Genomic DNA, 21,608 nt, shown 5'->3' with positions numbered 1-21,608 from the left:
ATGTATTTGCTTAGCTCTCCAGGACAGTTTACATAGGCTGCTGTTTGCATAGCATGCATATCTATTTGGATGTTTGGTTGTTTAAACAGGCACAAAACTCAAATAGTTGTTTTATACACATACAAATGGCTGCATATCATATTGCAAGTCCTACTTTCACTAAACTTTTACAGAGACTTCAGAGCTGAAAACAGCTATAAACAACTTTCTATGATCTGTCATTTCATTCTATAACAGTGCCCTAATTCTGTTCTGCATGTGTGCAGAACCCTTCATGAACCGACTTATCTTGTGAAGCTCATAAAGAAAAAGATAATTCTAAGATAAAACAAAACAAGACCAAAAAGCCTGTCATTCACCGTGACAGTATTTCGGCGGGCCCTCCTGCTGTGAAATTCACAAATATGACAGCACAAGCCTCCCCTTCCCAGGTGTCCTCTTTTTTTTTTTTTTGTATTTGAGTTTCGGAATAGTTGTGACAATGAGGAAACATGTGAAAGGAAGTGGCCGTTGGTGACCCTGAGCGTTCCAGGGGGACGCACGTAAAATCAAAACAACTGGGAGAAGCGGTCCCGAAAGATGGCAAAATTGGAAAGCACTGGGATATTTTTAACCCGACAGGCTTCCAGTTGTCAGGATGCAAGAGCTCAACAATGGCAGAGGTCTCCCTTGCATGCACACACGCACACACACAAGTTCAGCACACACACACACGGCGGGTAAACACGAGTAGTTGTACAATAACTCTCTTTGCTACAACTCAAAAAGCTGTCGTAGAGGGCAGTAGGTTTGCTTCAAACACATCTGATAAAAGCTTTTGCCTGTCAGCTGCTTCCTTTAAAGTAAATCCCGGAACTTCAAAATTATTTTTGTACAATATATACATGTCATTAATAAGGATCTGTCTTTATTTTCACCGTTCAGTGGGTGACAGGAGAAGCAGAGCACAATGTTTTAAGTGTTCGCACAGACTTTTTAGGGGCTTCCGTTGCTGATGTATTTAGACAAGCTGGTTTACACAACTGAAATTTTGCAGCAGAGCTGGCCTGCTAACCCCACTGCATTCTAGGCGCAGTGTGGTCTGTTTGAATACAGTGAGCTATTGTGCATTTCCAAGAAATGTCAGATCAACATTTTACTGTCACTTGATGGTACAGAAGTGGAGGTAAAATTAGCTTCGGTAAACCCTAATTCTCTTGTTCGCTCTTACTCACAGAAGATCAGATAGGACTGCACTTAATAAGGCACTGAATTGGATTCTGATACTACCCACTGGACAATGCTCCATAAAATATGTCATAAATAAATTTAAAGGATATATGTAACTGCCTTTTCTGGTTACTGTCGACAAACCCCACTAAAAGATGAAAAAGAACCACTTGATTCCGCTGACAAGCATTGCCTGTGTAGCAAAAGTCTGATGTTTTACTTCAGAGGCAATGCTGATACACTGATTGGAATTTTAAGAAATTATGATGCAATACGTGTAAATAAGGCTAATCAACACTTTACAACATCATCCTTGAGTCCTTGTGGACGTTTGTGGCAAATTTGAAAAAAGGTTCCTGAAAGGGGACCCTGACGTACCGCATTAATGAGAGTAAGACATCTTAACCCAATCCCAAATGGGCATTTGTGGTAAATTTGGAGAAATTTATGCATTTATGTGAGTTGAAAGGAACCTTAACCTTTGACCACCAAAATGTTTTCAGAACATCCTCGTGTCCCGGTGCATGTTTGTGGCAAATTTGGAGACATTCCCTGAAGGAGTTTCTAAGGTATTGCATTAAGGAGGACGGGACATACGTTCTGGGAAAACATAATGCCTACGGCCCACAAATCCACAGCATGGAGGCATAAACTTAACTTAAATATCAGTCTTTTCATTTCCCTCAATAGCGCAGCTGCAATTGATTAGTACAACTGTTTGGACCCATCTGAAGAACATATAAGTGAAGAGTGACATTGGAGCTCTCCATCTGGAAGGACTGCATTTATGAGGCACTTCTAGTACTTCTACCCTACAACCACTCAAAGCCTGTTGGCAGAGGCTGCTATGAAAGGTACCACATCCATGCATTGATGGCGAGGGCATCAGGAGCAGTGAGGGGGTTCAGTGTCTTACTGAAGGTGTTATATATCAAGGATACTTCAACATGGCCTCAGGAGGAGCAGGGATCTGACCAGTAACCTTCCAATTACTAGACGACCAGCTACAGCTCCTGTCCTAGCGGCCGCCCCTCCATCTCACTTCAAAACTGATCCGGGATGAGGAACCAGATTAAGTGTAAGAAAATCTGAGAGGTGTGGGCAGAGGTGGCAGGGAACTAAGATGGCAGGATGTGATGGGTTTGACATGCGACTCCGGGGAGTTGAGGGGGCTGAGGCGGCCTCTTCTTACCCGCAAACTGCTTGGGATTTCTCGGCTATTTCCTGCTCTCACACGTTCTCACACACACAATCTGTCTGCCTCATCTATGTCTCTCTCTTCTCTCGAGCACAGATATATCATAGGCACAAGAAAACCGCCTGGCTATTGGGTACATATTCAGCCAGACTATCGGGTGTCTAGTAGGCCTTTTCCACACACGTGTGCTGGCTTGGCTTGACTCAGTTTGTCTTGGCGTGTCACAGCGGCATGGCAGGGATTCGCATTTCCATTACAAAAGTGCTACCCGCCTGAAGGTGTGTCTTCATCTGATGACATGCTCCTTTTGAGTGGCTGATGTTTAAAAGCAGCGAGTTGATTCATGACTATGACTGGATCAAAGGAGCAGCCGTAAAAAGGTAGATATACACATTTAGTTTCCTATAAATTCCTAACAATAAAAGTCTCCCATCAGTGTAAAGTATATCTGTGAGTACAAACAGCAGCGCAGGATGGAAACTAAACTTATAAACAGAGACAAGAGACTCTTGCAAACATCTGGTTTTATAGCTTATATGAGGGGGAGAAACGGGATTATCGCTGGTTGGGTGTTACTGCCAAGATGTCATTGCGCTGTCACCACAAATTGCTTCGACAGCAAGCTTTCGCCCAATTCTGGAGATTGTCACGAGTGCCATGACTCGGCATAATCGAATTGCAAATGAGCATGGCTCATTAAATTATCAGGAAATGCTTCACCCCCCATGGGTCAATTGTTTGTCAAAACTCACCCTTTAGCTTGATTTATGGTGGTGTCTTGGGTCAATGCCGTAGCCTCATAACATGACCCATGCAATAGACGAGCATTTTTTTCTTCTGCGGTAGTCTCACTGTGTCATGCTGCAGTGACTCTACTGAACCACTAGTTGGCAAAGACCTTGCCAACAGATTGCTCTATTGCAACACTGGCTCACAGCATTTCCTACCATTTTTGACAGAATTTTTTTTTTTTTTTTTTTTGGACAAATTGGTAATTATGTTGTATCATGTCAATACACTTGATGACGGCACTTTTGCCCCCACACTGGTTTCCTTGGTTCAGAGGTGTTTTATTGAGTACAACATGACAGCAGCCCTTTGGTCAAAAAGGCACTTGAGTTTCTGCACCTGCCTCCCAGCTCTTTCTTTGGCCAGTACCTGGTGGAAGTTTCACACTCCAGTTGTCATCCACGTACCTGACCAATGAATGGGCTGACATCCAAGCTGGCCAGAGGTCACTCCCTTGCTCAAAGATACCAGATCACTTGTTCTCAGTCTCCTTGTTGGTCTGGTGTAACGGCATAATGATAAGTGTAAAGTTGGGCAACCTCCTGCTTAGATGTTACGTGGCTCTCGAGCCATCCCATACAGGAAGGTACACCTTTCTACACAGTAGATTAACTTACACAGGAGTTTATTAGATCAACCTGCCAAACTCGTATCAGCTTTCAGACATATATAATGCATAAGCTTATTATGTAGATACAAACTCCGCTCCATGGGGAAAGTCACCTATCTGACCCTGATCACATAAAGTCATGGGTCAGTTACTGCGGTGCATTCAACACACTGATCAGATGCTCTGAATAGTGTTAAGTGTTGGAGAGGGGAGGATTGTGATGTCAATGTGTACCCCGTAACCAGTGCCCATATGGCAGTGTCATAAGTCAAGCTGACGGGTAAGTATTAAAGGCGAGTAAATAAAGCTTCTGCAGAGTCTTCCATTTCAGCTCATCAGCAGCCATTAATAAGACACAAATATCATTAGCCACCACCAAATGCCACCAGCTAGTGCCGTGAGTCGGATGGAGTGAGAGAGAACGAGCTAGTTAGTCAGACGAGGAGGAAACAAGATACAGAAACTCTCAGTTTGCACAAGCTTTTAAAATGGAGGTGTCACGAGCATGAATTTAAAGACTTTGATTTGCCTGAAGGTAGGCTTTAATGAAGTGTGCGAAAATCAAATTAACAAATCATCTGTCTAGTTGCCAATGCAAAAACAAGTATGTGTTTACAAGGCATGGGGTTGTTATGTTTGATCCACTGCTGTGTTAACCGTTGATCTTTCCAACTCCCCTGGATGTCTTACCGCAAAATCATCATAGGCAAACACGGCCCCACACAGAAGCGCATAATTGCTCCATTTCCCACATTTCTTAAACCCAATCTCTGGCCCAATCAAACCCCAGACATGCTAAGCTAAATGTATCCAGGCTCCAGACATCAACATGTTCCAACAGAACCCAACCCACCCTGGATTATATCATGTTTATCGCAGTTTGCTTAAATAGATTAGGAATAGACAGCAGCGGAGGTGGATCAGAATGTCAATGTCAAACACACGAATACCTTCTACAACAATGGCGGCATTTTCAGGCACACTAATATTTCACTTAAATTCTGAAAATAACCACATTTGGAATTTCATAGGGGTCACAGTACATTCCAGTTGTTCCAGTTTCAGTCCAAATGTTTTGAATTTAGAATTTATTCTGTCATTTAGCCACCTTCTTTGACCACCTTATGAATAATCGAGGCAGAGTTTTGACATAAGTTTACCAACTTGCGACACAGGGCATGAAAGCGCTAGCTTAATGCTTCTATGTAGCCTGCACCCAATTCTGTACCAACTTTCTGAAATGCACCCTAAATCTTTACAAAACATGCCATAAAAAGTAATACAACAGGGCAATGACATTTAATAATGCTTACTCCTCTAGGAGTACTTATTTTGAAAAATCTCCCTTCTTGAAATGGACAGAAGTAAAACCATGACATCTGACTAAAGTTCCACCTTACTCTTTCGGACAAGCATAGTCTGGTCAAGATTCAAGCACACAGTCTTTTTTGGGAATAAGTGCAAAAAAACCCCAATAATATTGAGTGCTTGTAAATGTACTCATTGGTTCAATTGGTTAAAAGCAGCTTTAACCTGTTGAATCCCTCACACATCCAAGCCAACTCTTAAGTAATCAGTAATCCTCTGCTTAGTCTAGAAAAAAAGGGAAAATAAAGGGGTAGCGTTGGTTGTGGTGGTGGGGGCAACCAGAGCATTACATGTGGAGGCCTACCAAAAACTTCCACAAAAGGAGATGCTCTATGTGCCCCGTGCATCTGTGGAATGTTTCATTAAAAGCCCCTTCAAACACAAGATGTGTGATGTAGGAAGCCAGCCGGAGGAAAGGATGAAGAGACCAGGAGAGGCTTTTCTAATTAGCTCACTGGGCCTCCGACACGCTCCTTTGGTTGTGAGGTTAATGGAAGGTATGTCTATAGAAAGCTCTGACTAAAGACACGATACAGGCAGACAGATCATATGACTTCACGGGTTAACAAAGAACTACGGACAGAAGGACGAGACTTTAGCATGCATTAGTCATGTTCCAGTGGCATATACGCTGAGCTTGGACTACCAAAGATGACAAGCCATAATTAATCATTTTAGTCTGAGTCATGTGCACATGTTTCCTGAATAATCCCCACTTGATCGTCCTTGAGCGTTATAGGCCAAAAAAAGGGAGAACTTGTTTTCTGACAGTCATAAATTGGTTAAACATTTTAAAAAAAAGGAGTAGAGAACACATAAAACAGAATATTTGAGAGTAACATATTACCACCTCCAACACAGGTAGTGAGATTTATAATCATCAGTGTTTGGACCTGAAATCATCGCAGCATCTGTGATGGTGTTCAAGTGTGTAATTAAATGGACCGTCAAAATCTGCTGCTCAGGCCTCTGCATGGCCTTGGACAGGAAATGATTTAAAATGACATTTATGTGAAGGAAGGAACATCCAGAACAGCCTGTTCAAACTTTTACTGCTACCTTTAAACACTGTCAAAATAAACTGATTGCTCAGTCCGCTAAGTTTGTACTTTAAAAAAAACAACAAAAAAACTAATGTATCTGGCTAACACGCATTAATAAAACATGGCTTTGGATGACTGTGTTAGCATGGGAATGTCTCACCCGGAGGACTTGTAACTGACAGCAGACAACAAGAGTTGACGCTCAGCCAGCTTCCTGTATGTCTTGCCTTCCTGCTTGACAGGATTCTGTTGGAGTTTTTTAAAGCTATTAATGTAAGGACAATAGCGCGGTAAAAATAGGTTCATATGACAGAATGTACCCCGCAGATGATTTAAAAAAAGGTGTCTATGAGGGGACCTAAGAGCAATGCTCCTGCTCCTGCTGCCTCACAGGGAAACAGGATTTAGGCAGACATGGAGGAGGAAGGTGAACTTGTAAATAAGAAGCAGGAGGAGTCATCCTGACTAAACCCAAGATGAGGGGGAAGAACTTGTTCTGCAGCTGGTGTTGTTCCTAAAAAAAAAATGTAGCCTATGTGAAAGGAACACAAAAACTTTTACGATAAATGTGCTTATTGTTCGCCCTGCTGAGACAAGAACATAGACACCTCTCTCTCCTCTGTGTGTGTGGACTACAGACATAAGATCATCAACGGCAGAGAGTGGGCAGGGCGGCAAATACAATTGTTTCTTGGTCTCAATTATTTGCTATGAAACAATGTAAAACCGAGAGATATTTAAATTTTGGAGCAACATACATATGGGACTACTTTTCTTCACTTGGGGCAGTGATTTGATGTCCCTCAAAGTTTGTTGACTAATCCCTAACACATGTGATGACATATGATGGACATACGCCTATGTATCACTTACAAAGATAAAGCTAACTAGCAAACACGCCAGGAGGGAAGGGTATTTATCTTGACTGATTCATAGACATACACAGTGGAAGAAAACTTTGGCCATATTGCCCACCCCCAAACTGCGTCCAAATGCTTACTGCCATGGGGTACTTAGGGACAGGGCAGAAACAAATTATCTGCAGACAGAAGGCCTAAACCTTCTAACCTTTAAGCCGCACGCTGCTGAAGAGGAAGCAGAAGAGAGCAAATGAAAGTCATTCTGGATTTATCAGGTCCTCTGATGTGTAATACGAACTGGGTCCGTTTTGGAACAGATCAAGGAAGGCTGAGTTGCTCCTGGAATCCACCTGTTGGTCCGGACATGCTAGCGTTAGCGACGCTAAAATGGATTAGCAGTCAACTCATCACCAGATTTACGATGTCCGGTCCAAAACATGGGGAGGGGAGGAAAACTGTTACAATGGCTTTTTCTTCCATGGCTGTAGAGCTCACGTTTCTTCTCACTACTCCTGACAGTCCCATCAAGCAGGGTCAAGGGAGTGGGTCATTCTAGGTTTTGTGTCGAATCACAGGAGAACGGCTGTGAAAAATTAATTAAATGCAAGTTACTCACATGTGAGTAAAGAAAATAATCTACGCTCAAGTCATATTACTGTCACAAGTAGCAAGGCAAACCTAAAGAGGAGCACATGCACCTCAAGGTTTCTTCATTGTTTACATCCATATATGCTTGGTCCCTGCTTGTAAATTACTTTGTTATGAGTGCAAGTCAAGACTATTAACTGCAGCGGAGACAGACTAGAGGGGGGGACAGCATACCAAAGAAATCTACACCTCTCCTTACCCCTTTTGCCCTGGGACACTTCATCACGTGCCCTCTGCTATGGGAAAGTCCCTGAAATCAGAGGTGGGCTGTACCCTCATGTCTAATGTCTGACTTTAAAGTCAAATGTATATGAATTCTCCTGATTCTGATTGAGGAGTAAGTGTGAAATCTGCTTTGGGAGTACCTGCCATCAACCGGTGGATGGAATCAAATGGCTTCATCCCCACAAATAACCTTCATTCACAAACAAATACCTCTGTAGATACATGTTATCAGCCAGGATATTGCATGCAAAGTGAAAGATGCCATGGCGCCAATTTTAGGCCTCCGCCAAGGGTACGGCATTGGCTTCTTCCTGCGTTAAGGTGAGGAGTCTTAACACAGTTGGATATGACTTTGAAACATGTAAAGTTGATATCAGAAACTTTAGTCTGTCAAATATCAGTTATACCTGAAATATTACTCTATTGTTTTTTTTCTCTGCATCATAAGGAGACGAACATGCGAGCACTTCGGTGATGCAGCACGCAGTCTTGACGGTTGTTTCACAACATGTTGCTGACTGACCTGGTAATCAAGGATTCAAGGATCTTTATTGTCGTACCTCTCACATTTCCATGTTGGTGGTACGAAAATTGAACTCTGGTCCCGGGATAGCAAGAGATAGCATAATAGAGCGTAGCGAACAGAAATAGGTATTTACAGACAGAAAAGATATTTACGGTTACCTTCCTACTAGTTAATTACCTAAAACGAAAGAATTCAAAAAACTCTCTTAACAAGTATGTATGTAGTGAGCTAAGTAATACATGAAGGCATACCATTCGCAAAAAGCAAAGCATACACCCACCATGTTCTGGTAAGAAATGCAGATTGCTCAAGAAATTCATCCCTACTGATTCTGATGCCTGAACTTGTTTCGGCACCAACAACTGACACAAAAACAGTGAGTGAGTGAGTTTAAAAGTGATATATTATCTGTGGGGTGTGATATCATGTCAACACTGTTGTAAACCAATAATAAATACATATATAAATGCATCTACTTTGACTGCTAAACTGCAGCACTTGATGCGGTACACCATGTTTTATAAGTGGGATTTTCAAATATAAAATATTGCTACATTGCTGACATTTTGCTAGCTCCATCTGGCTAATGCTCTAAATGAATGCCTCTTTGCATTAGTGGGTCACAGAACAATTTCCCGAGTACAGAATAAACCGGTTCCATTCATGACCGTACCATGAGTGTAATTACTGTAGTCAATAATCATCAGAATCAATTGGAACGGCTACCCTGACCAGGTTAGTCGCGTGAGACCAGCGCATGACCGTGCAACAAATTGCTAGTTTTCATGGCCGGTCAATTTTTTTTCTTTCTTTGTCATGCAACCACGCAGTCCTCCAGGCGTTTAAAACGGCACAAACTCCACAGAGCTGGCTTCCTTTGTGCTATGAGGCAGGCAGAGGAAACCATTGAAGAATATCAGTCAGAGATAACGACGCTAACTGGGAAGTAGCAGGGTCCTAATGTGGTAATAAACCAGTGAAATGAATCATTGCATTTTCAGCCAATATCACAAGCAGAATCCTAAAAACATTTATTTAGGACTCTGGGAAATACTACTATGGATGAGATGAATGACCTTCATGATTGATCTGTTATATAAATGTGAATGTCGTTGGCTAATGTGTTAGACAGCCAAAAAAAAAAAAGAGAAGAAGATGTGACTGCATGTTTTTAAGTTCCTCTGTATGTTTTCCAACTTCCTATTGGCATGTAGTATTTCAGGCTAGTCTGCCTCCACCACGAAGGGCTCACCCAGCCAAGAGCTGTGCATTTGCCAGAAAAGGGATCAACACCTTTTAAGTGTGGCGGGGCAAACAACAATAACCTGCTCTGGGTAGCATGCTAGCAAATAGACGGTCCTGCTACCGTGGAACACTCGCAGCAGGAAACACTGCACAGCTGAGTACAGTGACCTACATCTGGGGTTTTCAGCATGAGTGAATCAGCTGCTGGCTGCCAGCAAGGTCTGCTTGTGAATGATTACATCAGGGATATATTCATGTATATCCATTTTGATCAAATATTTATGTTAATTTCACAGTCTGATATGTTCCTAGGAAGGCTTTCCAATATCGTTTATCCTTTGAACCCCAATTTGGGTGAAGAAATTTTGGCCCAAAACATGGGGGGAGAATGGGAGAAACAACGGCACAAATGGCGGTCTGGAAGAAACACGGAGGCAAGGTTATTACCAGGTGTGCCAACCAGCCAAGTTGCTAACACAGGGATTAGCAGTTCAACAATACCAACAAGCGGATAAATTTGGTCAGTGCTTATTAGCGACTTCCAATCCAATCTTTCTGGCAGCTCTGTTGACCAGCAGCTCAGCAAAGGAAACTATTACATAAAGTCCAATTATCCCCCAGGTGGGTGTGTCCAGCTGCACCGGCCTGGTGCTGTGGGGACGTCTTAATGATAATAATAAGGAACACTCTGAACTGACATCAATGTCAGTACCGGGTCAGCGGTCACAACCAAAGGGGGCATGATGGAAACTTAACATGGAAAACTCCACTACTGGCTTATAAATACACCGGGGAGGGGGTGTCTGCTCTGTTTGGTGAGGGGCCTCATTAGGCTGGATATCAACCCCTAAAGCCCCTTGACCGAGATGAACGGCAGCTGTCTGACTGGCCAGCTGAGCGGCGTCGGTGTGACGATGCAGCGCCGACCTTTGAGGTTATTAATAATGTGCCCCCTTCTTGAGAAGAATTCTGCAATTAAAAAACAATTAAATTAATTCGGGAGCCGCAGGACAAACTATATTCTGGACTTGAGACGGTGCAAATGTTAGCAAACAGTCATGTATTTACACATCCAGAAGATACGGATAATCCATTTGGGGTTGTGTTTCTGGGCATCGTGACCTGTCAGCTGTTAGGCATCAGAAAGATTACATCAGGGACCAATGGTATGTCTGCCTCCAGAGCAGTAGGTGGCAGTATACCCTCTTATAGCTGGTGGGAATCAGACTTTCTTCTGGGTGACCTTTTGCATCACATAAAACAAACAAGTTGGCAAGCAATGTCCCTGTCAAACCGTAGATTCAAAAACAGAGACAATCCTCCCTGTATAAGCTGAGGGAACCTAAAATTGGTCCAGAAATGTGTTCTGCTTCTAGTCTACAACAAGACTACGGAACATTCACGCAACAAGCCCCCCTCAGACAATCTGGGGGTTCACAGGGGCATGGACATGCCTGCATGGCATGAAAATATTGAAGGCATGAGGTAATTCGGACTTCACATGTATTTCAATGGGCTAGTTTAAGTTGGAGTACCATAATAATTCAACCTTGTCAAGCAACATGCAAAGAGGGCCGAAAGGTGCGATCACCTCATTTCCGCATTCCTTAAATCCATTAAGAGAACAGGAAGTTCATTCATTCCTGATTGAATAACCAGTGGGGGGTTGTTCCAGTTCGTTGAAAAAATTTTAATGTTTTGCTACAGAATCAGGATGGACTGTGGACACTGTGCTAGCGAAAACAAGCTAACAGGCTCAAAGTGAGCTCAATAACAGGCTTTTCTTTTTTGCTCTGCTCCCATCTCTGACGTGTCCCATGTGGATATTCCACACATCCAGGTGTCAAAAAGCAGACCAAACCAGCGAATCACCCCAGTGTGATCGGCAAACACACCTATCTCCTTCTAATCTGCGTATCACATGAAATCCCTACCACCAGTCACCTGGAACTAGAAAATAGCAGAACTGGAAATGTAACATATTCTATGGATTCATAACTACAAACAATCTCTTTTGAAATACAATTTGATTCCTAAATATGATAATTCATTGCTACTTTAAGTCATGAAATGTGCCAATATTTCATAATGTGTTTAGAACACTTCTAATAGATGTAACTGCTGTCAGAGTGGGTTGCATAACTGTGATCATGATTTATTTTTCCCTCTGGGACCGAGGGGACCCTTTGCAGTCTGCGCCAGAACATTGTGACTCGCATCACGTTCACACTGACACTGTTAGCCTCCAGAATGCACCCAAAACACCACAGTAAGAAAGTCTGGCATTCCTCAAGCATGTACAAGTGTGTTTGTTTCATTGAAGACGCCAGCAGAAGCAGAAGTATCAGAAAATGCAAATTCCTCAGTCCTGACGAGAAAGGCAAATGTTGCCTCTCCTTCACAAACGAACCTACTCACGCCACATCTGATGGAGCACTGTCAACAATGTAGTATTTTTTTCGAATTCTCCCTCAAATTAGACTAGTTATAGATCATATTAGCCTCACTGGTATCTCTGTAATTTCACCCTAAATCAGCCAGTTTCTGCATCGCTGAGTTATGTAAATCTTATGCTAAATCGGAGCTCTGTATCTGAGACAACCATCATCCCGCAGGCGCATCATCTTAGAACTGGATGTTCCTTAGTGCCAGAAGGAAAGGATTTGTTTGCTGAAACAACAAACAAGCCAAACACACAGCACCATTAAAACAGGAGAAGACCACGTTCGCATTACCACTCAACCGATTCCCTTCACAAATGCCTCATTATCCTCTTTTTTTGGGGTGGGGTGGGGGGGTGCAGCTAAAAAAAGGATATTGAGATGATTTATTATTCTTGTACTTAACATGAGTAGTGACTGGTGGTTAAAAGAGAATTTGAACCTTTCACAGCATCATAAATGACAGCTTGGAGCCTTAAATCTGTCAAACACGGGCAAGAAACTCCTTCCAGTTCACTGTTTTGAAACAAGTTGTGTTCTCTTAACCTAAAAAAGTACATTTTGCCTTTAAAGTACTATCAAATAGGTGTCATGAGCACACAAAGATGTCTTTTTGCTGTTGTACTCTTTCTTTATGTCTCCAGAATGCAGAAAGAGCTAGTTACATATACTTAGCTTCAAAACTAATAGTGATGCTAACAGCTTCAAACTGAACAAAAATTTCACATTACAAAACCTAAAGCACATTTTCCAGGGGAATCCCTGTCTACTTTATTCAGCCATATGCCCAGTAATCCAAACAAACTTTGATATGAGCTAAAAACTAACAAACTACAGCTACCAGTCATGATTAGCTTCAAGCTAACGGTATGTAGCTACCTCATTCTGATTTCCAGTGTCATAAAATTGTAATGCAGCAGTGAAAAAATGTTATTGTGAGCTCAAGACACCGGTTTATGAGTACCTGAAAGGCAAAATACACTTTTTAAGTTAAATATCCCTTCAAACAGTATAGGAAATACACAAAAGTTAAAGTTCAAATTCACCTGAAGGTAAAAGTATAGAAGGACAAGGTCTACACAGCAACGTAGCTGAACTCCTGAATGTGCAGATCTACTTAAACCTCTTAAGAAAACCCTGCATATAAATGACCTGCGTTAACACACAGCCTTGTGTTTCCTCTCGTGATGCCAGCACCAGTGAACGAGCTCCTGACCTTTTCTAAGGAGACAACTGGGAGCGACGGCACGGTCATATTTACTGACGCCGCATTAAATCACGACAGTCTTCAGCGCTTCATTGTTTGTAGGGACGTCCTCGTTCGGTCTGTTGTACACAGTCGAGCTGTTGTTGTGCAAAAAAGGGAGGGTGATTTAGCCTTATTCATCACTATACTGCAGCTGCTTGTGAAAAGTCATGAAAGCTAACAGCCGTGTTCCAGCAGGTGTAGTATGTCCTTTAAAGTCCTCGTTTTTTATTGCAGGTCCTCATTTGTAGTTCTGTCAATGCTTGCCGTACAACAGTGCTCATTTACTATTAACACAAACAGCCTCTAGTGCCAAAGAGTCAAAAAACATATATTTATTTTAAGTGGCCCCTCATGGGATTTCACTTAATCTCAACTCATCTTTGATCATGATGTAGGCAGGAAGTGAGTGCTTCAGGTAAGTATGTCACCGTGAAAGAACTAGGATGCGTTTTGAGCTCCAGGGTTCTCGACTGACCTTACAAAGCACAGTTTAACTAAAGACCCTGAGACCTAGAAAATGTTTTGAGGCTCCAAGCTGCATTTGGTAGGCTTAATCTGTTTGTGCGGTTGCCTTGGAGATGGTTCAGTCTCTACAACATGAGCTCAGATTTATAAAGTGAAGGAATCCCAGGCATAGATGAGGGGGAGAGAGTTATTAATGTGTCTGGTCAGATGAATAATTCCAGTTAGTGGATCTTGTTCTAAGAATACTAAGTGAAACAGGACTTCAGGTTCAGGTAGGGGACAAGCCTGCTGCTGCATTGTGGAACATCAGGCATCAGAAATGGAAGGATATTAAATGACAATTACCCCTTTTCCCACTGCACGTACCCTTGTACATGCGAAGTGTTTTGAACCTAGACATACCCGCAAAAGCAGACACAAAACACAAAAAAACACTGACCCGCCAATGCAAGGGGACAAGCTGCCTCTCGTTTTTTTGTTGTTTTTTTCCGGTCGTATTTCTGTTGCATAATGTTTCACATTGCGAACAGGAGTAGTAGCCTCAAGAGCGCTGGGTGAATGCAGATGCATTGAATTAGTAGCCCAGATGGCAAAAAGTTGTTATAAATTACCAAGTTGCGATTAACTGCCCTCACCCAAGGTTGGTTGAGTCATTCCGCCCATAGCCAGAGCAGATGAAGGGTCATTGCCGAGCAGTTAAGGCCACAGGGATAATGCAGTTTTACAAGCCAATGCAGAAATTAGTTTCGCAATTTGTTCCCTCCACCAAAAGCCAGCGGGTCTTTTACATTCGTTGAAAACAATGAGACTTCCACGTTTTCTGTTTCCCAAGATAATCTTCACTAATGACCAGCATCTTCGTAGTTCTGGAGTGTACCGGCAGTCATCAGACGTACGGAGCTAACGTTACGCTATGAACCAGTGCTACTGCTAATTCGTTTAGTGTCCTCAACGACCTCTGTATTCTCGGTTAGCCACTTGTTAACGACCCCTGTTTTTAAGACGTATCTAAAGACTCGAAACTCAGGTGTTTGATATTTACTGGGGTGTTTTGTGCTGTGAGTACGTTTTTGTGTGAGGCACAGACGTTCATCAGTTCAGTGAACCAAACCGCATATTCAACAATGCTAATTCCAATGTGTTGAATGACTCATTCCGATGCCGCTCAAAACAGAAAAGCCAGGTTTTCAATTGAACCCCCCCCCCCACAATTGTTTTCTGATAGCCAACACAAGCATAAACATTAATATATTACCACATCCTGCTGATATAAAACAACATTAACATTCACTCGTAGCCATGCTTGTCCCTTAACCACCTCTCTTGAGAGCTATGTGACACGTGAGGTGCTAAATGCTACGCTATTGTCACCTGTTGGCTGGGAGCGTTTTCTCTTCGGTGCCAGGCAACTTCATTTTTAGAGCTTCCTCACTGGGACCTGCTGCTTGCTACAACCAGAGAATAAGCTGCACTCAAACTGTACCAAAATAGTGAAGTTGTGGGCCGGACAACCAAACGACGAGCTGCTGAAGGGGACATGCTAACCAGTAGAGCGGAGGGAAACTACTCCACGGGTCACTTGAGTCACTGTTAGCATAAAAATGTCAATTATAGCTCATGTATGCGTGCAAAAATCCTCTGTACCTTTGGGGTTACAACAGAAAATGAAAATAAAAAACAAGGCCAGAAGATTCAAGGAAGTAGTTAATAATTATTAAACCTGTAAGTTTACACCCTTGATTGTCCAGATTCCCCTGTTATAATTAGTTGAGGCTTTGAATAATAAAAATGTTTCAGGTTTATTTTTGACACCAATTGAAGTTGGGTGTTCAGTTGCTTTACACCTGACTGCCACAAACGTATTAATCTGACCAAATTTGGGAAAGTATTGTTGTTTTTATGCAGGAGCTGAACTTAAATACGCAACATTCGTTTTTTGCTGCAAAACCTGGTTACAAATCCATGATATTTTTCGTTTTCCAATACGACAGTGTTTATTTCTTGTGAAATGTGGAACCAATTTCTATACATTTCATCTTTATGTATGAATCTTAATTTAATTTGCCAATTAGGCCCCTACCATGTCAAAAGAAAGCCTTTTTAATCAATACCAACTGCTTAAAAACAGATGCAAATTGATGGAAACCCTCGGCTCATTAGAGCACATCAATAGGTCAGATGGTGGTGGTGGGGGGTCACCTGTGGGGGTCCTGGTACTGATCAGCATGACAAACAGAGCATACATGCATTCGATTCTCGTGGTTATCGTGTCACTCTAACTGGATATTTTATCTCACTGTTACAAAATGACCTCACAAAAAAGGAGATTTTTTTTTTTTTTAACTGCTGGTGACGAGTTATTTATTTATCGAAAGCCGGTCGTCAGCTGTCACGTTAAAACGGCCGATATTTAGACATCTCGTTGTACTGGGATATCATTTCATTCATCCTGACAAGCTGAGTAGGATTGTAGTGACGTGACAATTATCTTGAGAAAACAGTCGTCATTATGGGACCATGGCCGTCTTGCGATGAGGAGTTGATTGTCCGGTGACGTCGAGATGAAGACTTCATTGTCTTTCTATTCTATTAAATTGCTATCGCTAATAACCTGTCATAACTAGGTAATTATCTCGAGAAAACATGACTTATCATTTGCTGGGTGGTTAATTGTGTGTCATGTCGAGATTAAGAGTTTATTATCGTTGTATGACAGGGTTTTATCTCATTATCTCGAGATAATAACTCATTATATATCTGGGGAAAGGTCGCGAGAACGCGGAAGTTGTCACGTGATGTTGAGGCAAAGAGTAAAATCCTCTCATTGTGGCAGGTTATCATCTCATTAGCACAAGATAACATGCTAATGAGATACAAGATAACGACGCAATGACCGCAAGGAAACCGGACGTGACCCTGTGATGGGATATTGTCTCTTTATTGGAGATAACGAGCTTATGATGAGATAATAGCCGGTCGTGAGACAATCGTTATCACCATCACCAAGTGACATGGAATTAACGGGCTGCTGGTGTCGAGATAAAGAGTTAATCATCTCGCTATAAGAGGTAATAAGTCACCGTGGCGATGGCGTGATACCTACATTACATGTAAGGGACAACGTCATCTCGTGGCAATGTCATTGTCACGATCAAACGATAATCGCGGCCTCTCTTTTCTGGCATCCGTACAAAAACCCCATCCTTGATGAGGTCTCATTTCAGTTGCCCCCCCAACCCATACCCCCCCCCCCCCCCCACAGTGAGGATGCATCCTGCATTCCTGTCGTGCCGCTCATTCCTCGGCAGCAAGAGGCACAGAGAGAGAGAGAGAGGGAGAGAGAGAGAGAGAAAGGTGACTGAGGAGAAAACTGCATCACTTTCCTTTAAGCCGCTGCGCAGGGGCATTCCTCGGCTTTCCCGAGGAAGCCACTGGGGGATTGGGGGAGGAAGGGGTGGGGGTTGGGGGGGGGGGGAGTGGGGGTGTACTGTACATGCGTAAATAAATAGGGGACACTTGTATCTGACATGAGCTTACCGGTAGCTGCCATGCTCCCGGCATCAGACGAGTGTCTGGGTAGATCATTCGAGTAGGTACCATCGGAGCCCAGTACCGCATAGATGACGAGTCCACGTAGCAATACATTCACCAGCTTGTGGATGTAAGTCATGATGGAAACGAGGTGGCGAATATCCTGGAGGGATTTATTTAACAAAAAAAAAACAAAAAAAAAGAGAGAAAAAAACCCCAATTTACAAAAAAAATAAAATAAATAAAAAAATTTAAAAAATCAACAAGAGGTTTTAAAAAAAAATCCCTCTACTGGAGTCATAAAACCGTACGGGCGCGTGAAAAACCCCTATAATGTGACAGTTCATCGTGGGTCAAGTTGAACTACTTCACCCCTTTTTTTTGAAAAAAGCCTGAAATGTGATCATTTTAAATGGAGCAAACGAACCTTCCATGATATTAAAATATATATTTATAACCAACAACACTACATATATATATATATGTATATATATATTTATATATATAGGAAGAGTCCCCTCTCTCTCTCCCCCCAAAAAGAAGAAGACACCGTTGAGAGCATCAAATTAAATCCTCACGTCGAAGGGAAACAGTCTCTGTACTTCTTCCACGTACAGTATACAAACACCGGGGACGGCTTCAGCATATTGAACTCGCCGTGTCTCCTGTAGTTCCGCCTCCTCACGCCAAACTAGCAAATCCCATCGCATCAAAAAACACACACACACACACACACACTGGCGTCTTCCCCCGGTTCCTCTACGATCTGGTCCGAGCCGCACACAACATCCGCCTCCTCGCAAATGAAGTTTTGTTGTTGTTGGTGGAGGTGGTGGGTGTTTTTTTCTCTAAGTCAGCTCCGGCGTCTCTCCGTGGTCTCCTCCTGTCATAGCCGCTGCTCGCCGGCTGATGCAGCGAAGGAGAGCCGATCGGGGCGGAAGTCGGTATGCAAATGTGTCGGGAGGGAGGGAGGGAGGGAGACGGGGGGGGGAGAGAGAGAGAGAGAGAGAGAGAGAGAGAGAGAGAGAGAGAGAGAGAGGACACTTCTCCACTGGAGGGTTATGTTTTGTTTTGTTGTCAGGTGGACTGTCGCTTCACTTCCCCACACGCGTCACCGGTAGTTACGGGCTCTTGTGACCGGCACTCCGGTGGAATCCTTCCCAGAAACTTCTCTTTTTTTCCCCTGGGCTGACGCGACGAGGTGAGGGGGTGATCCCCACGTCATTGTTCTCAACTAGTTCACCACTCTGGCTCGTCCAACGTTTTTTTTTCTTTTCTTTTTTCTTCCCTGGTCGTCTCTCGGTTCTGCGTTCTTATTGGCTGGAGTGTCCCAACATGGCAGAAGCTGATTGGCTGTTTTCGACATCAGTAGTTTAGTGCGTTTTGAAGACGTTCAGCGCGGGAAAGCAGACTCCATCTTTGCGATTTTAAAAGTGGAATATTTAAAAGATTTATATTTTTTCTCATCCCCCCATCGCCATTTTATTTTTTCTTTTAGCTCATAAAGAGAGATTCCCAGCAAATGTAACGCACTTAATTCCTGTACATTTCCTGATTCTTGTTAGGGTTGTTTTTATGTTGAGAACAACCTTCAATACCATTGTAACATACACAATTACCCATATTATGGATAATAACTTTCATACTATCAGAATTATTTACACTAAAAATGAATTTTTACTCATACTTGCACTTTTTTTTTTTTTAATCGGGCATGTTTTTGGTTAGCTGTAATGCTAACTTTCAGGTGGTTAGCAAGGAAAGCTACCTGAAGGTGCAGCTAAAAATATGATTTCATAAAATTTCTGTCAAAAATAGACTAACCATCATAATGAAATAGTAATTAAAAAAAAACAAATAACCTTTCAATGTGAACTGACATTTTTGCTATGAGTACTAGTGTAAATACCACGATGAAGGATTGATGTTACTGGGTGGTACGTTTTTGTTTTTTTAACTGGATTGATGATATTAAATGGTACTTTTTGCGGTAATAGTAATGACTTATTGAGAATAGCATAGTACAGTAGCCGCTACACAAGGGACCGTCATCAAGTACTCATGAACACCAATGCAGCTGGTGGGAAAAAAAATCACATAAATCAAAATACACATATATAAATACTCACATCTACCTTGAGCACCTGTTAGTCCCTGGAGCCCAGCTGAAGTACTTTCCTATTATACTGTAGTTCCTTCTTCTCTCTGTCTCCCTCTCTCACTCCATCCTCCCTCATCCACACTGACTCCTACACACACACACACACACACACACACAGACCTCAGCACACATTTGTTATAACAAAGGAAACCCTTAGCCAAGAATTTTGTTTTTTTCTTTTTTTGTTGTTTGTTTGTATTGCTTGCTTTTTTGTTATTGTCACTGTCTGTTGCCCGTTATGCCTGGTGTCGTACTTTTTATTGTCCAAACATAAACCAGTGGAAAATGAGGGGTAAAGAAAACGTCTTCACCAGGTGCAGGGATGAAGGGGCTGTTATTTATTTGGTTACTTATTCTTTATTCCCTCCTTTTAAATGTAAATAATTCTATAAATTTGTAAATATGGGAGTGTAGGTATAAATGTATACATTAATGAGATACTATCGTTAGATATCAAGTATCAGCTTACAGTAAATCAGTGACATGGAGAAGGGGCGGGATTAAGTAAATTGGTACTTCTTTTCGCTCCTCGTTGAACAAATAACCCAAGACTTCAAGGGTCAGATAATTTTCTTTTGTGTTGTGGCGATTTCGTATTTTATGACAGTTTGTTTTGCTTGATGGCAGTTTCTTGATTTATGGCAGTTTGTTTTGCTTTATGGCCGTTTCTTGATTTATGGCAGTTTCTTTCACTTTATGGTCATTTCTTGATTTATGACAGTTTCTTTTGCTTTATGGCAGTTTCTTGATTTATGACAGTTTCTTTTGCTTTATGACAGTTTCTTTTGCTTTATGGCCGTTTCTTGATTTATAACAACTTGTTTTGTGTTACGGCAGTGTCTTTTGTTTTATGATGGCTTGTTTTAAGACAGTGTCTTCTTTGTTACGGCAGTGTCTTTTGTTTTATCACAGTTTCTTCTTTGTTATGGCAGTGTCTTGCTTTACGATGATTTTATTGTGCTCAAGGGCGATTTCTTTTGCTTTTCGACGATTCCTTTTTTACATCATGCTTCATATCGTTTTTGTCAGTCAATAAAAGGCTTGAATGCAGTTTAATTCAATTATTTCTGGAGAACTATTTTTTTGTTGGCAGAGAGGAACATTTTGTTCTGTCACATTAAGTCTCATATTAGCGACAACTTTGAGGGACGATAACTACATCAAGTTGCAATCCTAAAGCGTCTAGTTTAAGGTGCAAGGGCGTCATGACACAGTGGTGTGTGTTTTTTTATACAGTACCAATTGATAATTGTATCCCGAGCAACGAGCCCACAGCTAAAACATGCAACTACTTGCCGCTGCTATTCAGACACTGATTAGGCTGGGAGTAATGGTGGCACTGGATTAGAGAGCAGCTTGATACGTCTGTCAGTGCTGAACAGCCTGGGAGCGTTGATGGATGGGGAGAGCATGGCCCTGCAGTGCAGCACATCAGCCAGCAGGAGGAAGCGCTCCACAAACAACCTGCACAGCAGATAACTGTTGTCTCTGGAGGTTCCAGGGGTTGGTGTGTGTGTGTGTGTGTGTGTGTGTGTGTGTGTGTGTGTGTGTGTGTGTTGGGGGTGGGGGGTATGGCAAAGGAGGTCCATGACTGATAAAAAGAGTCAGCCGCAGGAGTTCTAGCAAACAGGTGGCAGATGAAGACGAAAAAGAAGAGCAGCATAATTCGATATGAGCCCGCAGAGGGGGCAGAGGGGAGGACGGCAGCCAACGACGAGGGAGAACTAGAGCACGCAGGGACGGTGGTGTGGGGGTAGGGGTGGTGGTGGTGGGGGTGGTGGTGGTGGGGGTGTAGGCATGTCTGTAAGTGGTGCTACCTGTCAAAAAGTGAGTACGGTAAACCTTTGCCAAGTATTTACCCAGAGAAACAAACAATTATCAAGCACGAAAGATCAGAAACGTCAAGGCCGTCCAAAGTTCTTTAAAGTGACAGTAAATCACATAGCGGACGCCTTTTCACACAGCTTTTATTTCATTTCAGTTATGAGAAGTCACAGAAATGTCTTGGATGATGTAGTAGTGAATACTGTTGATTTTTAA

General features: G+C 42.4%; 1 protein-coding gene across 7 annotated transcripts in view; it reads right to left on the bottom strand.

Moving 5' to 3' along the window:
- The window catches only part of stim2b (stromal interaction molecule 2b), a 47,019-nt gene extending 27,365 nt beyond the window's left edge, over nucleotides 1–19,654 (bottom strand). The window contains exons 1-2 of one of the 7 annotated variants that reach the window (XM_086198032.1): nucleotides 19,543–19,654; nucleotides 17,414–17,570 (exon numbers count right to left, since the gene is read on the bottom strand). In XM_086198032.1, coding sequence (XP_086054158.1) covers nucleotides 17,414–17,546 — 133 coding nt within the window. In that variant the 5' untranslated portion in view covers nucleotides 17,547–17,570; nucleotides 19,543–19,654. Of the gene's footprint in view, nucleotides 1–17,413; nucleotides 19,303–19,536 lie in introns of those variants that run through there. The other 6 variants (XM_086198031.1, XM_086198030.1, XM_086198034.1 and 3 more) reach the window with 6 other exon arrangements.
- Between the last annotated feature and the right edge of the window lie 1,954 nt (nucleotides 19,655–21,608).

Source organism: Aulostomus chinensis, chromosome 24, assembly GCF_037954235.1.
Source record: "Aulostomus chinensis isolate RoL2024-O1b breed Wild chromosome 24, RoL_Achi_v1.0, whole genome shotgun sequence".
In the NCBI taxonomy this organism is placed as follows: domain Eukaryota; kingdom Metazoa; phylum Chordata; class Actinopteri; order Syngnathiformes; family Aulostomidae; genus Aulostomus; species Aulostomus chinensis.
Note: the sequence above shows the minus strand (reverse complement) of the source record. Positions and strands in the feature narration are given on the sequence as shown.